At 44.6% G+C, this 16,588-nt stretch overlaps 3 protein-coding genes across 4 annotated transcripts in view; 1 reads left to right on the plus strand and 2 right to left on the minus strand.

The window, feature by feature from the left end:
• LOC117584160 (neural cell adhesion molecule 2) overlaps window positions 1-2,145 on the minus strand; it is a 48,369-nt gene extending 46,224 nt beyond the window's left edge. For both annotated transcript variants that reach the window (XM_034272923.1, XM_034272921.1), the window contains exon 1: window positions 1,805-2,145. The gene's annotated coding sequence lies outside the window, so the exon portion shown is untranslated. The remainder of the gene's footprint in view (window positions 1-1,804) is intronic.
• Window positions 2,146-7,227: 5,082 nt separating this feature from the next.
• On the minus strand, window positions 7,228-8,372 carry LOC117584098 (E3 ubiquitin-protein ligase NRDP1). Its single transcript, XM_034272847.1, has one exon. It carries the CDS (start codon window positions 8,298-8,300, stop codon window positions 7,299-7,301), a length of 1,002 nt encoding a protein of 333 aa, XP_034128738.1. The 5' UTR covers window positions 8,301-8,372; the 3' UTR covers window positions 7,228-7,298.
• A 5,459-nt stretch (window positions 8,373-13,831) lies between these two features.
• On the plus strand, window positions 13,832-14,947 carry LOC117583972 (cysteine and histidine-rich protein 1-like). The gene has a single exon (XM_034272679.1). It carries the CDS (start codon window positions 13,832-13,834, stop codon window positions 14,945-14,947), a length of 1,116 nt encoding a protein of 371 aa, XP_034128570.1.
• The last annotated feature ends 1,641 nt before the right edge of the window (window positions 14,948-16,588 follow it).

A 16,588-nucleotide genomic window follows, 5' to 3' on the forward strand; every position in this document is an offset into this window, starting at 1 on the left:
CAGCACCACCAGCAGCAGCTCGAGCAACAGCAAGGCATAACATTGCCGTTGGCATGCGGGGAATGCAAAAAAGAGGCGACTGCATGAAAATGCCACACTCAAAAAAGTGCTAAGGAACGAAGAATGAAGTCTGAAATATGCCAAAAGAGGACTTGCCTATACCCTGTACTGACATAATTTAAAGCAAATTTTAGCGACTGAAATATACGTACAAACAAATAATTTGGAGAGCGAAAATGAAAACAATAAATTGGTTTTTAAATTTAATAAAACTAAAAACTCTTATTAAATAATGCATTTGTTTTCATAAAGAATGAATTGAAAATGTTATGCCAGACCAACTCAAGGCCATTTGAAGCTATTAAATGTTAAACCAATTAAATTGATAACCAATTTGGCAATTATTTTAATATGGTTGGTGTCATATTTATTGCACCAAAGGGCGTGAGTTCCCGAGCAAACCAAGCAACCAACGATACCCTCTATACAGTGGCCAGATTTCTATAGAAGGCAAATCAACCAACCGAGCACCTCGCGGCCAGGACCTGAGCGTCTCTACCCCAAGCCCATCTACCCTGCCATTTATCCTGCCCTAGACCCGACCTCGACGGTAGTGCATTTTTTGTGCAGTTCTTAGACTCTGTGGCCAGTTGGCCTCTTCGTGACGAAAATGTTTCGCTTAACTGGATTTTCAAATATTTATTGCAACAAATTATTTTGCTGGTTACACCGCGGCCAGAGAGCCACAGAGCCAGGGCACTTCGTTTGTGTCTCAGCATTCCCTGCCGTTGCCCTGCTCTGCTCCCCCCTTTGATCCTGCTCCTGCTGTTGCTGCTGCTCGAAAGCGGTTTTTATGGCCATTTAGTTTGTTTTATTCCAGTGAAAGGATTTGGTGTTGAGATTTTTGCGGTTTTTTTGCACAATTGCAGACAAATTAGGGTATTACAGCTGTATACAATTTATTTCAAGCGTAAAAACCTATAAATTATGGTCGAATTGCTTTGTTGTGGCAAGTGCAGCGAATTTTCAAATGCCAAAACAAAATGTGTAGTTTTTATTGTCTGAGGATCATTACAGTTTCAGAACTTCAGCAACTGCAATTGCAGTTCAAGTCTTTTCAGTTTAGCAAACAATTTTGATTTAATAATTCGTTTGAAAATGTTACATTTTGAAGTACAAACTTTGTATCTAAATATCGTATTATCTTATCTTCAATTATTCAGGGATATTTCAATGTGGGGAATATATTTTTTGCAAGGATTTAGTGACCCTCAAAATGTCCGCTTAATTTTCCAGGCTATTCTATACCCTTCTCAAAGATTTATTTTATTCATCCTATATTCAAATTCGAATTAATATGCCTTGGAAATATCTCTTCTGTATCAAGATCTCTCTCATAAAAATGCATTGCAGACTTAATGGCACATTCGAACTTGGGATATCACAAAATATTTATCCGCTTAATTGAAGTGATCGTAAAAATTGGAAAGTTTAAGAGACCTACTTGGGGGACTACCCTTTGCACTTGCTGAATGTGGAAACCCTTTAGGCATGCCCACATCTATTCAGTAGACAATGAAAAATGCGCCAACTAAATATGTTTCACGATTACAAGACATACCGACCCTCTTTGGCGATCTTCTTCTGCTAAAACTGTTTCCCAAGCCAACTTTAAATCACGGCGAACTCCTCAACAAAGCACCAACAAATGTCACATATGTATGCGGTCAGAGAGAGGTGAACTAAATGTTTGCAGCCAGGGTGAGATTGTGTGTTGCAACATAACAAGCAATTTGGTAATTACATCAAATTAAGCACGCAAATGCAAAAGTAACGGCGGAACCGAAGTTGCCACACGACAGATGCACACAGAAAACTTTCACTCGCTCAGAACTTTGGCTGCCAGAAGCCGGCAAATGACAGCGACGGGTAGGACGACAAACGACAACGACAAGGACGAGAACGACAGCGGCACCGGCAGTGGCAGCGCACCGAACCACATTTCGTGTGGGAGGGAGTAAGCGTGGGTGAAATTCGCGCGGATCGCAAGTCGCTAAAACGCAAATAGCACGGCAAATAGTTTTGTTCCGCGTTATTCCGGCTCTCGTAGTGCGTCCGTTCACTTGGAAACCCGATGCACGAGTGAACTGGCGGCCGACTTCATTGGTGGAAAAGTATTTCACACGGCCCGAGCGGCTCCTTCCCTTCGTTTCGACGCTCGTTTTGGCATTCGGTTTTTCGAAATTCGAAACCTTTTCGTTCGCTGGCAGAGAGAATGAATTCCAGGCCACCCACTGGAAGGCCAGCAGGGGAAAGGTTCACTCTGCTGTGCGTCTCTCTTTGTGGAGTTTATGCTTTGATGTTCTGTGAGGAAAATCAAAAGAATTGAACTAGCAAGTACTTGGTTGAGATGTAGCTTTGAATTTGCCAATATTATAATTTCGGATATGGTAAATGAGTAATTAAAAATATGGGAAATCAAGAAACAATAAATTTGGCACAATTTTCCACACAAGAAACAGCCACAACAACTACCGAGCAGTGGAACACCAGTCCAACATCCATGGTCCCACAAACCCAAACTATACTTCTACTCAACTCTTAGCTGTGTGAATGAGCAGTCCACAAGCAAATTAACACGCATATTCCAAAAAGAACAACTGCATAAATTGGCTTATCTGCTAAACACAGACAGTAAAGCTGTGTGCCCCTGCTGCTCCTGCCCCTGCTCTAAGCGAATGTCAAAAGCAGCTAACCAGCAACTGAAAACTGGCAACAACCGACTGCTTACCACAATAAAAATAAAAATATAAAAATATTCCACATACGCAGAGTTGCCGTTGCCGTTGCCGTTTGCCGTTGCCTGCTGGCATCATTTAGATAAATATAACTCGGAAACTTATAACCAAGCCATCGGACCGTCTGACCAGAGAAACCGAACCACACCGAACCACACAGCAGCAGCGGCAGCAGCAGCAACACAAAGAGTCCCAGGCAAGCAGTTTTCGCCAACAACAGCAAAAAAGAATAAGGCAAACAAAATAAAATAAACTAATATGGCATTGTTCACGAGCTGTGCAAAATCTTCAAGTGGTTGGGCGGGAATTGAGTTAAAGCCAGCTCCTCGCTGGCTGCTGCTGAAGCTTGACCAACAGTTTAATCTGAAACTGGCAACAATTCGGGGCTGCTCGCTGCCCGGCATCATTATTCACCAGAACAGGGACCAAGACTGAAGTGGGTCGTGTGGGGAATATGATGGCAAACAAAAAAAAAGGGTGGCCGAGCACGAGGACGTGGACGAGGACGAGGACTGTGCTGACCTGCAAAGTTGACAAACGGCGCATCACTCAACGGCATCGCCAACTGTTTCCGGAACGACATATACTCCTGTGTGTGTTCCGTTTACATATGTGAGTGTGTGTGTGTCTCTTTCAGATCCTTTTCAAAGCGCATTAAAGCGAATTTAAAAACTTTTAACTCAAAGTGGGTCATTCATAAGTTTATCTCCATGTTCGAGCATTCCTTAAATGCAAACAAACTCTTTGAGCTGTGAGCCTCTTTTGGACAGCAGCCAACAGAGAAAAACGTGGAAAAAAAGGAATAAAGATTCATTGTAAAAATAAAGAAATAATTCAGAGAATGCAAATCAGTTCGGTAACATTTTGGGAGCTTTAATAATCTTTGAAATAATCCCAAGTTGAATGCTTTATCTTTAATCTGTAATGAGCAAATACTAAGGCAAAATATTAAGCTTGCTTTGGACAGCTCGAGACTTAGCTCCGAGTGTAAGCAAATCGCTTTGGATTGCAATCCTTTTGCCTGGTGCTGCTGCTCCTCCTACAGCCATTGACACCTCCTTGGGGATCAGCATTTAGTCGAAATCCGAAGAGCACTTGCTGCTGCTGCTCTCTGCTGATGTCATGCTGGAAACGACACCCAGAAGTGCGGGCATTAAATGAAAGTTTTCTCCATTTTCCATTCTTTCCACCCGTTGCAATTGGTGTAAATTGCAAGAGCATAAAAAGCAGACGAAAAAAGCATCACTGGCTCAGTGACTGCCTTTTTGGGACCAGACCATCTCAGTGGCAATTGATTCCTCCGGGCAACGGCTTGGGCGTGGCATATGCCCCTACTTAAATCGCATTAGCAACAAGCAGCCGGAGGCAACACACACACAAAAACAACAGCAAAACTGATTGCACTGAGAGCAGAGAGTGTGGAGAGTGTAGAGGATAGCTGGAAGAGAGCTGCCTAAATTGCTGCCAAAAATTGAAGTGTTCTGCAAATATATGCACAAAAGACAAAAACGAATTCAGAGATTGTTGTTGGCGTTTGTTAGGGCAAAATCATCATTCTGTGTGGCCACGAACAATGCTCTCATATTTCTGCCAAAGTGAAATCCCCAACTCCAAGGAATCCCTGAGACCCATTACCGTATTTATCCCGAATGCTCTGTGGCTCTTTACGGCCAGTGGCTCTACATGGCCAACATGCATTTCGTACTGCATTCAAAGTCGATGCATTGCCAGAAAGCCAGTGGAAGCCCAATCAGAACAATAGTGCCTGGTCGCCCATTCCCATTGCTTTACCCATCGGTTGTAGTCCTTACCCTTAGCCCTTTGTTCATTTCTTACGGCCCAATTAAGCAGATTTCCCCCCTTTAAGTGGCTTTAGCTACCATAGACCAATGCAGGGCCAAAAGAAATATTTGTTCTCCCGAATTGATGTTCTTTTGCAGCAGAACTGTCCAACTCGAATAAATTCCTCGTGTGTGAACGTTAATCAAATTAATGTGTACTTAATAAATGCCATTAAATTTTTATTACATTCTCAACCGCAAAACCAGAATCGAAATTGGAATTGCTGTGCCACAGGCGCAGGTACATAAATTGGTTAAATCGTTTAGGCGCTTTCAGAGAGTTCAGTTCGAGTGATATACGAGTCAGCTGGTGGTCCAACGAGTGGATAAACGATTCGGTCTCGCCTAATTTGTTCGACACCCAAGTCGAATAAATTGTTTCTGAGTAAAACTGGCAAGTAGGAGATTCATCGTTGGAGTAGAGCTTCAGAGCTGCCATCGGTTGTTTATAATTTTAATTGAAATAACTTCAAAAACTATGCCCTGACACCCTCTGCTAATCAAAGCTCAACGTCCACTCAATTCGCAACTGCAGGAAAACAACTACCTAATAGGCAAACAGACTCAATGGCTTTGCCATGACCAGACACTGGTCCAGTCTGGTCGAGTTATGGCCGCCATTTCCGTTTGGTTTTCACAACTCAACGCGCCGACATCCGCCCACCACCGTGGGATCTGGGAGCCATTTCGATGCTGGCACAGCCTCCAGTGTGTTTCAATTTTATCGCTACCAATTTACTGCCGCTTTGTTTTTTTTTTTTTGCCATGGTTTTAGATTCCTTTTGCGGCTATCCTTTGCACTTTTTTGTTGCCATGCCGCAGCAGGATTCTTGGAGCATTTTCCATTGCGCTGACCTCCGCTCTGGCGGCTGCCCGTGATTTACGTAGCGCTTGATTAGTGTTGGGTTATCGGCTCAGATATCCACTACGCTCCCACATCTCAGATGATAATCTGTAGCAAATACTCGTACTGCATACGAGAGGCATAACAGGAAATGCCAAACACTTGGCCGACGGCAAAAACCAGTCTACTCCAAGGCGGATGCAACATGCCACATGCACATGCGATATTGAGTGGCTCTGTGTGCTGTGTTGAGTACTGTGTTATCACTGCCATTGTCAATGATAATAGCAACAACAGCAACAATAACAGTTGCAGAACTGCCACTACAAATAATATCAAAACTTTGTAGGCACGCCAACATTTTGTGAGGCAACGGCAATGTCTGTGCTGCAAGTCCTTCCATGATCAGGGCCATTGTTTACTCGAGGCCGTACAGATACAGTGGAACAGCCACAGAGTTGTGTATGCACAATGCAAAACCCTTTCAGTAGGAACATTGTGTAGATGCTGCATTAAAATTATAAATTATAAACTAAAAACCATAAATTACTCCCATAGCTAATCATTTGAGCCCACTGTAGGCAGCTCGTCTGTACGTTCAAGTGCAACAAATGCATAAATTAAACTACAATGTTGAGAGTCAAGTTTGGCTCCAGCACGGCAGTGGGAGTGGGGAGTGCGTATCTGGGTGTGAGGGTGTGCGGGTGTGCGAGCGTGCATGTGCTCCATTATCGATACCCAAAGACATTATCAGCACACATGCACCGGGGAGGCAGGACATGGCATGGCAGGGGGGAGTGGGCGTGGGCATGCATAAAACATGTTTTGGTCGGTTGGCAGCAAATTGAATCAATAATATCCAATCAGGGGTTAACAATGCGAATTGATTTCTAGCAGCCATGCAAGCGAGGCGCCAACCAGTCAGCCAGTCAACCCCACTCCTGCTCCCTGCTCCATGCTCCCTGCTCCTGATTCTGCTCCTGCAGGAAGAGACCGGCGCCTGCACATATGCAAACATGACAGCCCAAGAAGATAAGACCAACAAACAGCAGTGCCAGCAGCTTGGACCTGGGCTGGCTCATGTAAATATTAATTAAGTTTTGGCTTTTGTTGCATGCGACTTTGGTTTTTGCAGCAAACCTTGCGGCCAGCACATGGCCCTGGCCAGCACCTGGCTCCTGGGCTGCTGGCTCCCAGGTGCCTGCATTTATCATTGTATTAGCTGCAGAATTAGTTGGTTAGTTAGTCGAACACTCGGCGTCCTTTGTTTCGATGTCTTTGCCTAATCAACTTGGCAGCACATGCTCCTGTGGCTCACCCTGGGCACTTAATTAGCTCACAAAGAACTCCGACTCCAACTCGATTTGACACTAAATTGCTGTATATTCTGTGGAGCTGTTGAATGGCAGCTGAAGCCAACTAAAAGTAGCCATAAATTCCCATCTGATCTGATATCTTTTTCAATTGTATCCTGAAATTGCACTGCCACTAAAATTTATCTCAGTTGGCAAATTAAATTTTGTACAATTTGTAAAACTTTCCCCCAAATGGTGTCGCCAACTGCCGCGAACTGAGCGCGAGAGCCAAACCGAAAACTTTTAGAATTTCCATTACAAGTTTTGCTTGATTCGATGGTGCACCATGGTGCCAGGCACAGACAGCCACAGCGTAACACGGATACCCACCCGCCAATGCGACCTCAATCCAGGCTTATGCGTTTATTTAATTTCGCTTGAACATTACGCATACGCCAGAGTGTTCAGTGTTCAGTGAGTGCTCGTCTAATTGCCGCGTAATTGTCGGGAAGAACGAGTGTCAATTGAGCAGCACTTCAAACGGAGAGAACATATCCTCTGAGGTCTCCTCCACGCTTTCAACGAATATCATGGTAATGGCCAGCATGGGGCGCAGGTTGTCCGGCATGTGGTAGTTGTCGACGCCGAAGATGCACAGGCAGGGCCTTCCCGTGGCTAGGGGCTTGATCAGTCTGATCACAAATTGTGACATTTGATTATGATTGCCGTTGCGACTCTCCAAGGTGGCCATGGCGGCGGGCCAGCGCTGCTCGTGGCACTGCTCCACCATCACATTGAGCAAGTGCATGGGACAGCCGCTGGCCCGCAGACTGTCCCTGACCATCAGGTGCATGTGGTTGTCTGGCGTGGAGACGACACTGCCCCAGTTGCTTACCCGCGCCTGCGGCAGTCTGGCGCTCCAGTGGGACAGCGCATAGTGGTCGAGTTGGTCCCCGACGCTGCCCATCACGGGACTGGTGGAGCGCATTGCTGCTATGTAGAACTGCAGCAGCTCCAGCTCGCGGCACTGGGCTCCGATGCGCTGCTCGTGACTCAACTGGGTGTCCTTGAGCACGGCTAGCTCCTTCGCCTGGCTCTGCACCAGATTCCGCAGCTCTTGGATGCAGCTGTGATCGGCCAGCTCGTCCTTGGGCACCTTCATCAAGCAGCTCTTGCACTCGACTATGACCTTGGGATTGTACTGGCAGGTGTCCACGTGGGCGCGATACTCGGCCAGCGACATCTCCGACGGACATTCGTGCACCGAGTAGGGGCACTTGATCTTCAGGCGCCCTAGCATGTTCCGCATGAGGCGCGAAGCCGGCGCCAGGTGGCTCGGCAACAGCTCCGAACGGTCCACGGGGCACAGCGTCTTCTGCTTCATCCACTGCTCAATGCAGTCCTTGCAGAAGGCGTGCTCACAGTGCAGCGACTGCAAAGGCTCCTCCAGCACATCCGTACAAATCGGACAGATGAGCTCCTCGTCGACATTGCCGATAATGTAGTTAATATCAAAGCCCATATTTGAGTATTTTTGTTAGTCGACTTGAAGAATATGAGGTACAAAAAATAAATAATTCATCGAGGTTTCCAAACTGTAATTTTTACGTTACCCAAAAAGTCAACACTAATATTTTGTTGTGCGTTTTTTAAAAAGAGAACAACAAACTCTCCAAAGGGTTGCTTTGCGAATGAGTCAAGTCGTTTGACTTGAACTTCGATTTACTTTGAGCTAAAGATCTGTTTACATTTTCCCTGCCCTGCAAAAACAAACAGTAAACAGAAGGGCTATCCATTCATTTCCATAACTAAAGTTTGGGGGAGAGTTTCTTGAGTTGCTTTTGCATATTTACGGTGCAGTTGTAACTGCTGCGGAAGTATGCAAATTGGAAAACTTATGGCACAACAGCCCAGAAACGAGTGCCAAGTACAATTTTATTTATAGAGTGAAACCTTAACAAATTAACTGCAAATGCAGAGACATGGTCAAACAAATAAACTCTCCATCTTTAGCACAGCAGATTCCGAGCAAACACTGGACACACTGCACACACCAACAGGCATGATTGTGACAACATATTGCCATGTCAAAATATTTACATTATATCAACTACTATCGTGTATGTGTAGCCTTTATATAAATATGTAGATAGAAAGGGGCAGGCCGCTGTGGCAGTGGCAGGCAATGGGGTGACTGGAAATTCGGTTTTAAATTTCATATGGCTTCTGTGCTTCCGTTTTGTATATTAAATTTCATGTTTTTCTTTGCACTGGCATCTTCCTATTGTCTGCATTCATTTTGCACTTGTGTGACAACTGGCTCTAGATCTCTCTCTCTAACTCTAACTCTCCTCCTCTTATTTCTGTCAAATTCTGTCTTCTTTGAATTGCAATTTTAGCTGTGTACATCGAGTACTACTGCCGACTGCTTATCGCCAAATGCAGCTGTCAGAGTCGGAACGAAATGGCCCAACACAAAATATAAGAAAGTTATTTGAACTTTGGTAAATATTTCAGGACTGTGCAGAATGTCATAAATATATTGCACAAGTTGACGCTGTGTCGCATAAATCAACATTTGTGTCTTATCGGGCTACCAATTAATTTTCATCACCTTCACAACAGCCAAAAAATATCTGAGTTTCGTTTATGAGACCACAAAGAAATATCAATAATAATTCCTAACCATTCCACCCATGAGTGAGAAATTTATCAACAATTTTCATTTGACTGGATTTCCATATAGCCACTGAAGCAGCCTAATTTAATAAGTTAACCAGAGACAGCACAAAATATTCTCGCCTTTTCAACAACAACAACAACAACAACAACAATATTTTTCCAATTGAACTAACGAATATTTAATGAAAATCAACACTTCCGCTTTGCTGAGCGCAGATAAACACCCACACACTCACCTAATAACCGTAGCATCATCATATTACATAACGAGCTACAAATGCTCACCACAGCATGTACGCAAATACATATTTATACACGCATTTACATATATTTCTCAACGTAGCAGAAATCGTACGTGCCACATTCGCCTCAAGTTGCTAGAGCCAGAGCCAGGGCTACACGGATTGTCCACCCAAGTATGCGCTTGACAACTGTTTTTGGCTTGTCGAAAGTCTCGTAGTTGAGTATTTCAATTCACCTTTTCTTGCTCTAGTTGTTGCAAATAAAATGTAAAGTAATCCAATTAAAAATAATCAATAAAGTAACTGGAAAAACATTTCAGCGCTGGATCTTTGAGGGTATGAAAAGGAGGCATGAGGATCTGTTAGATGGGACTACTAAGTACACAAAATATTATAGAGTATAATAAATTACACTCTGAGTTATTATATTTTTATTGATTAATTATTTATTTATTTTGTTTGCTTTAAAAATAATCAATAAAGTAACTGGAAAAACATTTCAGCGCTGGATCTTTGAGGGTATGAAAAGGAGGCATGAGGATCTGTTAGATGGGACTACTAAGTACACAAAATATTATAGAGTATAATAAATTACACTCTGAGTTATTATATTTTTATTTATTAATTATTTATTTATTTTGTTTGCTTTAACTACAAAATTTCTGCCTGAACATTGTCCATGCTTTGTTTCGATTTCTTCTACATATGTTGTAATACATGAACTTGGGTTTAATTTCTTTGCTGGAAATAATACAATGTACGGGAATGGCTCTTTTATCTTTGTGTCAACTGGTTGTACAGACATAACGTTGCCATTTCCTAGAGCAACAAGCAAATTGTCGTCCGTGCTGCGTGCTCCGTGCCACCCGCAAAAAAGATACAACAAAAAAAAAATTACCATGAATTACTGTAATTCCACTTGCGACTGCGACTGGAATGCCTGGACCTAAGCCATGGTCATTACATGGAAATGGGACATGTCACTGGACATCGTCACAGGGAGAGAGCCGGACCAGGCCGGGACAGGACAGAACAGGACGTGTGTTCAGGAGTTTGGTCCGATCTCTGGCCAAGCGGTCACGTTCGCACTGTATGACCGGAACGTGCAATTTTTCTGTGGCACATGGGGCAAGGGAAGGCTAGCAATAAGCACAAGTTGTATGCAATAAAATTAGCCCACTCTCACATACACACACACACACACACACACACACGCACTCAGGCAGGACACGCAGGATGCTTCAGTTGCTGATAAGCTAATTTTATTTGGATGTTATTGCATAAAGTCATGTGAGCGCCGGAAATGAGTTGAACTAACGGGAAAGAGTCTACGTGACACTCAGTTGAGGATTTTAATAAGATAATTGGCTTGTTTACAAATTGATGAATTTAAAGCTGCTGGTAAAGGTCGGTGGGGATTGACCATCAAAAATTGAACAATAATTTGAGCTTTCAGGTGAAGATTCCAGCAAATGTTTTTATATTTTTTGAAGTGACCTGCTGACCCGGCTAACCTCAGGCACTTGCCATCACCATCTCCAGCGCCCCATCATCATCGCAGCCATTTGTGGCTGGGCCCCCCCCAGAGCCACACACAAATTAGGCAGAAAATCCAAAATTCTGCTGTGACTTGGCGACTGGCTTTATTGTCCGCTCAAGCGACACTAAATCGCTGGTACGAGTATGCCAATGGCAATGGCCTTTGTGAAGCATTCGAAGCATTTCCCTCATGGCATTTGGGTGTAGTCAGCAATGTGATGGCACTTGCCATATGGCAAAGCTGCGAAACATTCTCCTAGAGTATTAAATATTCGCTTAGATCTTGCTCAGGTTTTTTGTTTGTGGTGTGGCGAACGTTTTGCTGGAATTTAACAACTGACCGCACACACAAAAATATTTTTGCCACACCCGAGGCGACAACAAAAACCCACAAGGATGGCTGGGATGGCTGGAACAGGAACGCACCAGTTGACGAGGGGAAGGCCTCAAGTGGCGCAAGAGCACTTAATACTAATTAGCTTTGCGCCTACGCCGTGACCTACGACCTGCCCCAGCGAGCGGTTGGCATTTCCGGCTACAGTGCCGCATCCTGTGGCAAGCAGGGAGAGCGGGGCCATTGGCAATCTGTGCCGCGCTTAAGTGGCCGCAACACGCAGCAACATGAAAAGTCTGGGCTAGGTGTGGGGCTAACAGCTTTTTGGGGCGTCATTTTTATGAGCTAATTAAGTTGTTAGACCTGATGAAAAACTCATTTCGTCGGAGGTCCATATCTAATTTGCATTAATTACGAGCTCGCGAGCTCGCGACAGCACAACAATAAATGACGAACGAATTATTTGAGTTACTTTGATTTATTTTTGGGGTTTTTCTGTCAAATGTCAAACGGCTTTAAGCCGCATTCTCGGCCAATTAATAATCCATCCGAAACTCTCTAGGAGCACAGTTTATTGCCAGCCATTTAATTGGCCAGCAATTTGCATTTATTGGCAAGACCCAAAAGGAAAAAGAATGCAAAATAAAATAAGGGCAAAACTTTGCTGTCCGCAAAGACTTTGCTGAAATGTTTGTGCAACACTTGCAACACTTTCCATGTTGCATGGAATGTCGTTCGTCTTGTGCAAGTGCAAATTTGCACATAGTTTATAATTTGCTTAGCAACTTGGGGCAGGGTCTGGTCCAGGACCAGAGCAATTGAAATGAGAGCGCACAACTTTTTAATGGCCAACGGCTCGAGGAACTTGCACAAGACGTTCCCCGTTCGGGTTCCAGAGTTAGCCAGGCCGAAAAACTTTTCGAATTATGAATGAATGGCTAAGCACTTTTTTATGGGCATTGCACTGGACAAGCTGGATGACATCAATTGCTTGGGCACAGCGCTCTTAATCGGAAAACTTTTCAATCTTGGCACGATGTAAAGGGTTAGCCAGCACTTTAAATGGCGCTTAGAGATTGCCATAAGTAAAGCCAATTGCATTTGAAGACTACATTCCAGTTAATGTAAATCTAAGGCTCAAAAGTATCCATCAACAATCAGCCAAAAAGAAACAGCCATTGAATGCTCCCCTGGGGCTCCCTGTGGCAAGTCATCACAATAAATGCCAATTTATTATTTTTGCTCTATTTTTTTGTTTGGAGGAAACTCGAATCAAGTTTTGGCCAGCAAATCGAACAATGATTGATCATTATTTCGCCAGCAATCAAGTTGAAGCAGCCACTGGACTGGTCCCAATTAAATCGTTGACAGAAAAGAAATTTTCTCACAGCCATCCATAATGATTGTGTAACGAATATGCTGGCCAAAAAAGTTTGCAGCGACAAACTTTGAGGAGCGAACCAGCCAGAACAGAAGTGTTACCTTATTGAGGACTGCTCTGGACTGCGCTGTCGGAGTCGGTGTCGCTGTCGTGATAAATTATGTTAATAATGTTGAGTAGGCAACTTGCCTGAAAGTTGAAAGCTACAAAACTTTTATACAGCAAGCGCGGGCTCACGGCTCATCCCTTGTCAAGAATCAGGCCACGTCCCGGAGACTTCCACTCTGCCTCACTTGTTTGAACCACTTTTCGACCATAATATTGTGTGCATATCATATTGAGTGGGTCCGACCGAAGCCCTAAGTAGTTGGCCACACTTCTGGCCACACAAACTCGCATACTTTATTAATTCACTTAGCAAAGTGTAATCCTATCACGTCAATAAGATTATGGTTTTCAGAATCTTTAATATTTTTGCCATCTCTGCCACCCCCCGCTGGCACTTGTTGTTGCTGTTTATGGAAATCAGAACCCTCAGCTCGGCTTTGGCGCTCTGGCAGTTGGCGTCATGCATAACAATGACTTACTCTTCCAAGGCAGGCAACCGAGGTCCTGCTCCTGCCTGCCCTGCCTGCGCTCATTTTTATTATTTAACTAGAGCTTGTGCTGTGGGTGTCGCTGTTTGCTTTTATGATTATTAAAATGTTACATATGCTCTGGCCGGGTCTCCTCCTTTGCAGAGCTATATTTTTGTCAGTTTGAATTGATTTTCAGCATCGAAAAATAGTGAAAAGTAAGCCTCGTCTATCAGTATTCGAGTATCAGTCATATTCTGTAGCCTCTCGTTCACAGTCGCATTTATTTGTATACTCGGCATGTTTTCTGGCGATTCTGATGCGGTTACACCAGCAGGATCATCATCATCATCGTCATCCACATCACTATCTGGAGATCATTGGGACAATCCCTGCGAATGCAAGGATGAACGTTGCTGCTTCTGTCGCCTCTTTGACAATGGCAGCGACGACGACCTAGCAAATGTGCCCCTCCCCGGTGCCAAGCCGACAGGACTTCCAAAGGAATTCCACTGCATTCGCTGTGCCACGATCCCCGTGGAACGGATCTTTCAGTGCCAGAATGGGCACCTCATCTGCGAGGGCTGCTACCAGGTGCAGGTGCTGGACAAGATGCTGTGCGAGGCGCTCGGCACCTGTCCCCAGTGCAGTGTCCGGATGTACCGTCACCAGCCCAACCGGAACATCGCCGCTGAGCGCATCCTATCCGAGATGAAAGTGACCTGCGAGCACTGCGGCACCAAGATGCTGCGTTCCCTCCTGCGATCGCACTTTCGTGCCGAGTGTCCGGAGCGCTTGGTGTACTGCAAGTACAGACTTATTGGATGCCCCTGGTACGGTCCAGCCTCCGAGACCACTGGCCACGATGAATCATGTGAGTGGCCAAACAAGACGGGCGCAGAGCTGGTGGAGTTCCTCAGCCCCCTACAAGCCGAACGGGAGGCGAGGACACGTCTCCTCGAGCAGATCCGGGATATGCTGCAGCTGCCCAACCTGTCCGTGCGCCTCCTGCATGTCCTGCCCCAGGGAGCCATTCGCCAGTTTCCACACAACGAATTCGTCGAAGTGTGCAAGTTCCGATCACACTTCCAGCGATGGTCTCTGCTCCTCAACTGGCAGACTCCCGCCGACAACGATGCCAATCCGCAGCCCATGGGCTCGCTCCATCTCCGCCTGAAACTCGATCCGCAGGAGAATTGGAATTCCAAGCTGGTGACTTCCTACACTCTGGTTCACGGCACTCACTCCGAGGTGCTCTTTTTGCCGAACCTTTGCGAACGCTTCGAGTTCTCCCCCAACCAGTTGCTGGGACCGCCAGCTCTCGTCTATCGCCACACAATGCCACACTGCAAGAAGCTGCTGATCGAGCGGGGAATCTACGTCCGGCTGCTGATAGCCAGCATAGGGACCTACTGATTTATGGGTCACAAAATTCACAATTATAACCACAGTTAGGTGGTGCCTTTAGTTTTCAACACGTCTGTTAAATATATTCTTGAGCTGGAGCGGAACAACGCTCCAGGCAGAAACATAAACGCCAAGAAGATATTCTCTGCCGAAACTGCCGAAAGCTGTTTACAGTGAAGCATCGTTAAGGCAACAATGCCAGAGCATGCCGGAGAAACCAAAAGCAATTACACAGTCTTGTTGACTAGAAAAACAGAGAAGCAGCCGAACCAGGATGAATTGGGGATTCTATTGGGTGAGATGGAAGATGGGAGACTGTGCCAGACAAAGAGCAAAAATATGTACATGTCCGGTGCAATAAACATTCATTACGAATGGTCCAAAGTGCCACAAACAGAGAAGGATACGGACAAGCGGCGACCCCCCGGAATACTAGAAGTTGCTGGGCTGGCCTTAGTTTTTATGGCACAGCTGCCACTGGCAAGAAGACAGCCAGGAAATCAAAGCAGGCCACACACACACACACCGGCGTCCTGCAAGACATGTGGTAGCAGTGGAATACTTTTGCGCCGGAATTGAACAATAAAATAAATGATATTTGCCCAAGTAGCAGGGCGGGCTTTGCTTTTAAATTCAATAAAATTTTATGAAAGTGCTGCGATTAAGTTGTATTCGTACCCATAGCCTAGCGGCCGGCACATATGTGAGAAAGAATCAGAGCAAAGCTGGCAAAGCAGCAACAAAAACCGACAGAAAAAAGGGTCAAGTCATGTCGAAATGAGATTGACTTTTACGACTACAACGGTCCGAGATCGAAGCGTGCCGTGGAACGAAAACTATATAATCAGCGCCTCAAATGCATGCAACAGCTGCTGCAACAATCCCCAATCGCAATCAGAATCCAAGAAAAACGCCCTGCCATTTGTTTGCTTTTTATCCCAACTGTACGGGACTTTTTTCTGCTCACTTCAATTTTCCAACAAAAAGGAAATAAATAATTCCAACAGTACAATTCTTCTTCGGATAATTGGCAGCATCATTCCGGCATTCCTCCTGCCGGAGGATTCATTTCATTTTGATTTCTCTTTTAAAAATAAAACTACGTTTTACCAAGTTCCCAAATTTGAAAATGTTTACTTGAGAATTTCAACGAAAGACTATTATTTTTGACTACTCTGATTGATTCTTTATTTAAACTAAATTACGTGACCCTTCGATTGACTTTTCTTGGGCGAAAATGAATGGAATTTCCTGATTTTCTGTTTTCCAGAATGATAATCATATTTCAGTCATTCCTTTTTCTGTATTCAAGCGTGCGTTTTCTTCATTTGAAATTTTAATTAAAAATACTTTTATTTATCGTATTTATTTGTATTTTTCCACCTCGATTCTCCCTCTGTCAGATTGCTTTTTTGTTGGTTTGTTTGCCGCTGCGAAACGCGTAGCGTGTGACAAATGCGTGGCCATAACTTTCTGCAGTGGCATGTGTGACATTTATTACAGCATTTTTAAGGTGCTGCCTGGCAGGTGCAGGGTGGAGCTCGCTAATAAATTAGCTCCCATTTGAAGCGCAGCGCAAATTGGCATTGGCAGAGCATATGTGGGGTGTCTCAAAGGATGCCAAATAAATCATATATCTCACAAATAATG

The sequence above is a fragment of the Drosophila guanche genome, unplaced genomic scaffold (assembly GCF_900245975.1).
Source record: "Drosophila guanche unplaced genomic scaffold, DGUA_6, whole genome shotgun sequence".
NCBI lineage: Eukaryota > Metazoa > Arthropoda > Insecta > Diptera > Drosophilidae > Drosophila > Drosophila guanche.